General features: G+C 51.1%; 1 protein-coding gene across 1 annotated transcript; it reads left to right on the top strand.

Annotated features, from left to right (window-relative positions):
- The first annotated feature begins 14 nt into the window (after positions 1 to 14).
- Positions 15 to 8,567, top strand: Dll1 (delta like canonical Notch ligand 1). Its single transcript, XM_048421594.3, has 11 exons — positions 15 to 802; positions 1,028 to 1,321; positions 1,956 to 2,016; positions 2,218 to 2,475; positions 4,251 to 4,311; positions 4,926 to 5,056; positions 5,180 to 5,349; positions 5,471 to 5,687; positions 6,769 to 7,567; positions 7,683 to 7,800; positions 7,899 to 8,567. Exons 1-11 carry the CDS (start codon positions 749 to 751, stop codon positions 7,902 to 7,904), a joined length of 2,169 nt encoding a protein of 722 aa, XP_048277551.1. The 5' UTR covers positions 15 to 748; the 3' UTR covers positions 7,905 to 8,567.
- The last annotated feature ends 886 nt before the right edge of the window (positions 8,568 to 9,453 follow it).

Here is a 9,453-nt window from a genome sequence, read left to right as displayed (position 1 = left end):
TCGGCCAGATCCTCCGGCGTGCACCCGCGGTTACCCTGTCTGACCGAGGCAGGTCACGGGAGAGCACCGGTGCGGCACGGAGCCTCCCACGTTTCGGTCTCCGGTCCTGGGTGTGTGTTCTCGCATGGCATTGGCTGAATTCTTGAGGAAGACGCGAGGCTTTGCAGTGGCGCAAGAGATACCGGTCCAGAACACTCTGGGAGCGGCAGCGGCCGCCGAGTGACGCCCGGCGGGGAGGGAAACCAGGGCGCGCGCCGCAGTTCTTGCCACCACCGCCGTCCGTTCCCACCGCGCCCCTCGGGGCCCCGGATTATCGCCTCACCGGTGGGATTTCCAGACCGCCGCTCTCTAATAGGCCTCCGAAGGAAGCCTCTGCAAGCTCTCTTGGGAATTAAGCTGAACATCTGGACTCTCTTTCCTCTGTGTCTTCTCTCCTTTCTCCTCTTTCCCTCCGCGAAGAAGCTTAAGACAAAACCAGAAAGCAGGCGACCCTCACCTACTCGAGGACTGAAAGCCAGAAGAAGAAACCGAAAGTTGCCCTTTCTCAGTGCCTCGCAGAGCTCTGTCAGGGACATATCTGAAGCACCGCACCCTCCTTAAGCAACTGACCCTGATTATCACACCTGGAGCGGGGAGACGCCTTTCCGCCCGTGCTCCTCGGGTCACATAGACTTTCCTGGCATTCCTGGGTCTTTGAAGAAGAGAGAAAAGAGGATACTCTAGGAGAGCAAGGGCGTCCAGCGGTACCATGGGCCGTCGGAGCGCGTTAGCCCTTGCCGTGGTCTCGGCCCTGCTGTGCCAGGTAGGGGGCCGGGCGGGGCTGCTGCGCGGTGGAGGGAGGGGAGCCGGACAAGTTGATCAGCTGTCCATCCCCAAGCGACTCCGGCAGCTACGACCCCGAGAGCTGCCTGGCAGCGGGCGGCTCCGGACGGGCGCTGCGGTGCGCTCGGCCTCTGCGTCCTAGCAAGGGCCCGCGCGCCCGGGCCCCTCCGCCGCCAGTGCGTCCTCACGCCCCTTCCCTGCGCAGGTCTGGAGCTCCGGCGTATTTGAGCTGAAGCTGCAGGAGTTCGTCAACAAGAAGGGGCTGCTGGGGAACCGCAACTGCTGCCGCGGGGGTTCAGGCCCGCCGTGCGCCTGCAGGACCTTCTTCCGCGTATGCCTCAAGCACTATCAGGCCAGCGTGTCCCTGGAGCCACCCTGCACCTACGGCAGCGCAGTCACGCCAGTGCTGGGTGTCGACTCCTTCAGCCTGCCTGATGGCGCAGGCATCGACCCTGCCTTCAGCAACCCCATTCGTTTCCCCTTCGGCTTCACCTGGCCAGTGAGTGGGCACCTGCGCGCACCGTACTGGGCCTGGAGGGGTAGGGGTGGTGGACGGGTTGCTGGCAGAGGGAGGAAGGCATTGGCCACTGATAAGGGTTGGAGAATTCCACAAAGACACGCCTGTAGTCTTGATTTCTTCCCGGGAATTGGCCTGCAGTCTCTAGAGGTTAAGGAAGGCTTGTGGAGCATTAGAAGCCTTTGCAAGCTCAGGGTGTTTCTCACACACGGGTACTTATCTGGAGGGTCGAATGCTCCTCCCCTCCCCCCAAGATTGGGAGAGTTGTTGTTCCTCTAGCTGCTAGGCCTCTGACTGTGCCACTGCCAGAGCAGGGGCTGCTCTACACCAGAAAACTAATGACAGACACAGATGCCCTCTCTTCTTCCACATTCCGAACCCTGTTGGCTCCACAGAACTCCCTTTTAAAAACAAACTTAATATCCTGTATTAATATATTTTTAAAAGCACACATGGGAAAACTACTCTAAAATCATTCTGCTTTCTGAAGGAAAGTGATAAGAGTTGACCCTCACTGGCACCATACATAGATCTGACTCTGGACTTGTTAGCCCTTAATGCCTTTCCTCCTCCTCCACACTTCTGTTTTATCATTCACCCTCTCCCTTTTCCCCAGGGTACCTTCTCTCTGATCATTGAAGCTCTCCACACAGATTCTCCTGATGACCTCGCAACAGGTAAGACTCCAAACTTGTACACAGCACAAACTCCTTGTTGATACACATTTTATTTTACCCACTCACCCAAATCCTCTGATGTCTTCATTGTGCACCTGGAGGAGTTCAGAGTCCAATCCATGGTGACAGCATCCCCGCCCCCCCCCTCACTTCCTGGCCTCTCAGTGTTATCAGAACCAACCTGCGCATCTTCTCTCCCAGAAAACCCAGAGAGACTCATCAGCCGCCTGACCACGCAGGGGCAACTGACCGTGGGAGAGGAGTGGTCACAGGACCTTCACAGTAACGACTACGCAGACCTCCGGTACTCTTACCGGTTCGTGTGTGACGAACACTACTACGGTGAAGGCTGCTCCGTGTTCTGCCGACCCCGGGATGATGCTTTCGGCCACTTCACCTGCGGGGAGAGAGGGGAGAAGGTGTGCGACCCTGGCTGGAAAGGCCAGTACTGCACTGAACGTGAGTTCTCCGGAGGATGACTCCAAGGGTCCACTTATGGGAAGAGATACAGGGGATGGTAGAGATGGCTCAGTGAGGGAAACTGAGGCCTAAGGTGCAGAAGTGTCTTGTCTTATGGTTGGTGGCAGTTATGCCCTACTCGGGCACTTTAACAAGGGAGACCTTGTATCCACTGTAGGAAGCTGCTTCTCTTCACAGGGAGGAGTTCAGAGACAAGGCCAGGGGTCAGGAAGTAAGACTGTGCTCTCCCTAGGGCCTTTGTATTAGAAAGGGAAGGGAGGAAGGAAGGGAGGGACAGAGAAGGGATGTGGAGGGCTCATAGTCCAACAGTTCTTGCAGTGACAATGTCTCTTTGGGAAGCCCTCCCTTTCCTCCATGGAGTTAGGATGCCTGACCTGCCCACAGTGTAATCCATTTCTAAAGATTCCCTGGGATATACTCTGTGTCCTGTCCTGGAGGGAAGTCTTCAATCCTTTGGCCTGTGGAAAGTCCACAGACGTACTGAGGCAGACTGCAGGGCCATATGGTAGAAGGCACCTGATCTGTGGTCTAGATGCTTACAGCATTCTGTCTGTAAAGAAATGCAGTGAATGATGTCTTGCAAGCTCTTGCAAACCAGGGGATGAGGGTCACAGGGAGGACTCTGGCTCTGGTTCTGGTTCATAAGGACCTCAGTGGACCCCCCCCTGCTCCAGCTCTCTGAGGCCTCATCCGTCCAACCTGTAGGAATGGCCTTTCCTTTTCAGTCAGGGCTTGGTGAACTTTTGTTCTCTTGCCCTGGAGCAGTTGAACATTGGACTCTGTGAGGCCCAGAACCTCTGTCAGTGCCTGCAGGATTATGGAGTAGCTTTCTAGTTTTAATTTTTGCCTGAGGATGAAGGGGTCCTTACTTCAGTGAGAGCCTGGATGTCACTGTTGCCTAGTTTCCCATATCCTTAAGGGCTTTGGAGCGCCTTTGATGCCCCGCCTTGGCCAGAACTGTTTTCTTAAGAACTGGAGTTGCTGACCATTAATGAGTTTCATAACTGGGGAAGTGAGCCAGCTCAAAACCTCAGCCTGTGGCCACCCCCCACCTCTTCAGGATCTCTGGCCTCCCACTGTAGCTTTCTTCTCTAGGGGCCAATGGTTCTGGGATAGTCAGAAATCTAAACTTTTCTTCTTATTCAAACACTGGGGTCTCTCCCCGCCCCTGCTTACACGTGCCATAGATTAGATCTCCCTGAGGATAGGCGGTGGGGACACTGCCCGTTCCCATTGGTAGAGGGGTATGTGCACACACGCGCTTGTGTGAGTGCATACACACATGCTCGGGCTGGGGGTTGGGTGGGGGCAGCATTGTTGTGCTGGGGCAGCTGCGTGAGGGAAGAGACAATGGAGCAGCTGTCCTGCCCTGCACGCTGCACACCAGCTGTCCACTCTTATCTGCACACACACTTTCTGGGATATTAAGAGGTGGAGCTTTGTGCATAGAATTGGAAAGTGGGGGAGGGAGGAGGGAGAAGACTTCTGACCCTCTTTTAGAAGAAAAAGGGACGGGGTAGGAGTGGGGGCTTCTGAGAGCCCTTTTGTCCTGGAAGCACTATGTTAAGAAGAATGCTCACCCCAGGCTTGAATGAAGTCCAAAGCCACCAGCCAGGGTGGGCCAGGCTCTGCAGCCTGGGATCCACTCAGCCTGGACCTACAGAGTAGGTACTGCTAATTTTGTTTCAGTCCCACCTGGTGATACTAGGGAATTTCTGGGATGGGGTTATAACCTATGTTTTATTTGCTTGCAGCAATCTGTCTGCCAGGCTGTGATGACCAACATGGATTTTGTGACAAGCCAGGGGAATGCAAGTAAGTTTGCAAAGCTTTGTGTCTTTTCTTCTTTTTTTTTTTTTGTCTCTATGAGATTTTCTATGTACCCCAGAGACCTTCCTATGTAGTCTAGGCTGGCCTTGAACTCTTAATCCTTCACTGCAGGATCTCCATGCCACCTTGCCCGGTTCACCTTTTCTTCTTGCTCCCCCTCCCCATATAAAACATCCCAGGAAGTCAGTTGAGTGGCAGATGTTGCTCTAATAAAGGTCTGAAAACGTATAAGCTGTCATTAACTTAAGCTCACACTTAATGAGAATATACAGGTCTCAGTTAAAAAGTTTGCACGGAAAATGAAACTTCATATCCATAGTCCTTGTGCATGGTAAAGAAAACCAGGATATCCACTGTGCCCTTCATCTGAGAGGGGGCGACAGCTCAGGGATTTTCAGCTAGTTCTAGAGCTGCCTAGTTTGAGGACTGGAAACTTATTGTTGCTTCTGGATATATATATATATATATATATATAAGTTATATATTATATATTATATATGAAATATAATATATAATATATATTATATATATAGGTGTGTGAGGTGAGAACACCCTTGTGAATCTAGAAGGCAACATGATTGTGTTTTGCTTTTTCCAAGGTGCAGAGTTGGCTGGCAGGGCCGTTACTGCGATGAGTGCATCCGATACCCAGGCTGTCTCCATGGTACCTGCCAGCAGCCCTGGCAGTGTAACTGCCAGGAAGGCTGGGGGGGCCTTTTCTGCAACCAGGGTAAGTCCCTCCCTCTGTGATTGCCAGGTTCTCTCAAAGCAGCCTGATGCTCACTTAAAAAGTAGATTCTTCCTGTGTTTGATCTTGGGCTTCCTGCCCCCTTTCCTGCCTCTCCCTCTGCAGACCTAAACTACTGCACTCACCATAAGCCGTGCAGGAATGGGGCCACTTGCACCAACACGGGCCAGGGGAGCTACACGTGTTCCTGCCGACCTGGGTATACAGGTGCCAACTGTGAGCTGGAAGTAGATGAATGTGCTCCAAGTCCCTGCAGGAATGGGGGAAGCTGCACGGTGAGTCGTGGGCATTGTGCTGTGCTACCTGAGGACGGACAGAGTTGTTGGCTTTAAGTGAAGTGTGTAGAGTAGGTTCTTGGAACTGTTTGAGGAAGACTCTTGTGTCCTCCTTGTACAGGACCTAGAGGACAGCTACTCTTGCACCTGCCCTCCTGGCTTCTACGGCAAGATCTGTGAGCTGAGTGCCATGACTTGTGCAGATGGCCCCTGCTTCAACGGGGGGCGGTGTTCGGACAACCCTGACGGAGGGTACAGCTGCCATTGCCCTTCGGGCTTCTCTGGCTTCAACTGTGAGAGGAAGATGGATCTCTGCAGCTCTTCCCCCTGTTCTAACGGTGAGGGTCCATGGGGTATCTGGTTACTGCCTCCAAAAGCACATGCATTCTTATTAGAGGAACACATTGCTTTGGGAGTCACCTTGGGTTTGTGGATTCCCTGAATCAATTCCATGAGGATTTGGGAGGAAGACATGCAATCAGGAGGACTAGTCACACATCTGTGATGCAAGAAATGCCCTGGTCAGCAGGCTGCAACCCACTCAGGGTCAGTGTTCAGCTGCCTGTCACCATCCATGGCCCTGCAGGCTCTCCTCGGATAGAGGAAGCACAGCCATCATGTCTTTGGGAAGAGGGTCTCGCTCCAGATAGCAGTTAGGGTACCCAGTATGAGGAGCCATGCTTTTTGCACCATGAACCTCTTGCTAGTGGAAGAGAAGTCAGGTACCTAAAATAGAAGGGAGCTGGACCCAATAGTTGCCTTTCTGTCCCTTTTCTCTTCCACCTTTTTTCTTTCCTTCCAGTCTTCCTCCCTCCTCCTTTCCTTCCCTGCTCTCACTGTCTTCATTCCTTCCTGACTTCTTTCCTTTCTGTTTTCAGTCCTCTTTTCTCACTAACTGTGCTGTCAGCAAATGTGACGTTCCCTGTAATCCTTAATTTCTCCCCCTGTAACCTGGATCTAGTAGTGTAGTATCCCTTGTCTGCTGGCCGTGGGAGGAAGGCAGTGATCAGGCAAAATGCTGGACACAGTGCTGTCGAAATACTGATCTAGAGACTGGATGTGGTGGCACAGACCTGTAGTCCCAGTTACTCCAGAGACTGCAGCAAGATGATCAAGTTCAAGGCCATCCTAACAAATCTAGCATGACCCTATTTGAGGCAGAAATGTGGGGAGCAGAGGTACCGGTGATGTAAAGAGTTTGCCTAATACAGACAACAACAAGGAAAGCTCTTACTATTTCTAATGTGTAGGTCTCGTTCTGGTATATTTGAGATCCTAAGCTCTGCAGTACAAAACCAAACTATCATTGTATCTGTGGTATGTGTAAATTATGGACTTAATGGGTGCCACATCAGCGTGTCTGATTGGTGATTAAACTTCGGTGTGCCCACATATGACTGTGCCTACCCTGTGTTCCAGGTGCCAAGTGTGTGGACCTCGGCAATACCTACCTATGCCGGTGCCAGGCTGGCTTCTCTGGGAGGTACTGTGAAGACAACATAGATGACTGTGCCTCCTCCCCATGTGCCAATGGGGGCACCTGCCGGGACAGTGTAAATGATTTCTCCTGTACCTGCCCACCTGGTTACACAGGCAGGAACTGCAGTGCCCCCGTCAGCAGGTGTGAGCATGCGCCCTGCCATAATGGGGCCACCTGCCACCAGAGGGGTCAACGCTACATGTGTGAGTGTGCCCAGGGCTACGGTGGCCCCAACTGCCAGTTCCTGCTCCCTGAGCCACCACAGGGCCCCATGGTGGTGGACCTTAGCGAGAGGCATATGGAAAGCCAGGGCGGGCCCTTCCCCTGGGTGGCCGTGTGTGCCGGGGTGGTGCTTGTCCTCATGTTGCTGCTGGGCTGTGCTGCCGTGGTGGTGTGCGTCCGGCTGAAGCTACAGAAGCACCAGCCCCCGCCTGATCTTTGTGGAGGAGAGACAGAGACCATGAACAACCTGGCCAATTGCCAGCGTGAGAAGGATGTTTCTGTCAGCATCATTGGGGCTACACAGATCAAGAACACCAACAAGAAGGCGGACTTTCATGGGGACCATGGTGCTGACAAGAGCAGTTTTAAGGCCCGATACCCTGCTGTGGACTATAACCTCGTTCGAGACCTCAAGGGAGATGAAGTCACCATCAGGGATGCACACAGCAAGCGGGACACCAAGTGCCAGTCACAAGGCTCTGCGGGAGAAGACAAGGGCACCTCGACACTCCGGGGGTGTGTACTGTGAGCTGGGCAAGGAGGGCAGGAAGGCCATTCCATATTCTGGATATGTCCTTGTTCAATCACATTCCTGTGTGTTTATTGTGGTTCTTTCTACTTTTCCTTCCAGAGGAGAGGTCCCTGACAGGAAAAGGCCCGAGTCTGTCTACTCTACTTCAAAGGACACCAAGTACCAGTCCGTGTACGTTCTATCGGCTGAGAAGGATGAGTGTGTCATAGCAACTGAGGTCAGTGTGCAACACTTTTGTCATGGACATGGGTAATAGGGAGAAGGTCTGTTTCTTTCTAAAGTTAACTTCCTGTCCTGTCCTCTGGGCCTTTCTAGGTGTAAGATGGAAGCGATGTGGCAAAATTCCCATTTCTCTTAAATAAAATTCCAAGGATATAGCCCCAACGGATGCTGCTGAAAGAGGAAGGGAGGCCCCAGGGACTGCTGCTGAGAAGCAGGCTCAGGCGGAGCTGGTTCTCTCGGAGTTAGCAGAGGTGCCGGACACTGCCAGCCCGGACTTCGGCTGCCGCTGGACTGCCTGCTGGACGTTCCCATTGCACTATGGACAGTTGCTTTGAAGATTATATATTTAAGTGGATGAGTGACTTGATACGTATAGGAAGCACGCACTGCCGACATGTCTGTCTTGGATTACTATGAGCCAGTCTTTCCTTGAACTAGAAACACAACTGCCTTTACTGTCCTTTTTGATACTGAAATGTGGTTTTTTTTCTAGATGGAAAAAAACGTGTGTTATTTTTTGGATTTGTAAAAATATTTTTCATGATATCTGTAAAGCTTGAGTATTTTGTGATGTTCATTTTTTTATAATTTAAATTTTGGTAAATATGTACAAAGGCACTTCGGGTCTATGTGACTATATTTTTTTGTATATAAATGTATTTATGGAATATTGTGCAAATGTTATTTGAGTTTTTTACTGTTTTGTTAATGAAGAAATTCATCTTAAAAATATTTTTCCAAAATAAATATAATGAACTACAACCTCGGGTGTAGTTTCTAGGCATTGTCTCCTCACATATCCACTTCACAAGACCTTGAGAAGAGGAACAGTGTCTGTGTCTTTATAAAGGCCTTGCCTGGTGTCAGTGGAGACAGAAAGCATTCCTTCCGCTTTCTCTGGAACTCTGGATTTGCCCTCACAAGCCGCCTCCATTAGAGAGGTACTTGCAGTCTCAATGATGTATTTGAGTGGTACCGAGATATTTTAAAGATCTAGTGACTTCCTGCAAACATTATATTTTTAAAGACTTGGAACGAAGCTTCATTAAGGTCAAATGTCAGTTCGTCACTTTGAAATCACCATGGCGAAGCTGTTCCGTCTTAGAACAAGGCTTATTCACTTCCTAGTGAGTTTATTTCTAGTTTATTCAAGCTGTCATGGTGGGAAAGAAAGCAGCAGTGACCGTCCTCTTTATTGGCCACCTACTGTATGCCAGGGTCTCATTGTATTCCACTCATGAGACTGGTATTATTATTTCTACCTTACAGGAGAGGAGAGTGGACCTTGTAGGTGAAGTTACTGACTCTGGAGTCCCAAGTAGCTGTAACAACATTAAGATCCAGGCAAACATGATCTGGGGATGTAGGACCTATGTTTATATTCCTTTCAAGGAATCAGTACAGAATCAGCTCCTAGATGGTAAGTACATACTGGGGAAGAAGGGGCTTTACTCTTGTGTACAAAAGGGTGAGAGAGTGGAAGGAAGCCTTCCTGGTGTGGCTAGCTGAAAAAGCAGACAGAACTTTCCATATATCAGTCTTGGATGCTGAGGGAGTGAACACTGCTAAGAAGGCCCAGTCCACAGAGTCTTCTGTCCTGACCATTACCAGGCACAGTTCTCACTGAGGACAACCTTGGCTGTTAGTA

The sequence above is a fragment of the Myodes glareolus genome, chromosome 1, assembly GCF_982192425.1.
Source record: "Myodes glareolus chromosome 1, mMyoGla1.1, whole genome shotgun sequence".
Lineage (NCBI taxonomy): Eukaryota > Metazoa > Chordata > Mammalia > Rodentia > Cricetidae > Myodes > Myodes glareolus.
The sequence above is the reverse complement of the archived record's forward strand: the minus strand, read 5'-3'. Positions and strand labels throughout refer to the sequence as shown.

Coding starts and splice junctions, on each gene's coding strand:
- Dll1 (XM_048421594.3), top strand. CDS start 749: ATGGGCCGTCGGAGCGCGTTAGCCCTTGCCGTGGTCTCGGCCCTGCTG. Junction 5,057..5,179: donor GGGCCTTTTCTGCAACCAGG/GTAAGTCCCTCC, acceptor CTCCCTCTGCAG/ACCTAAACTACTGCACTCAC. Junction 7,568..7,682: donor GGCACCTCGACACTCCGGGG/GTGTGTACTGTG, acceptor TTTTCCTTCCAG/AGGAGAGGTCCCTGACAGGA.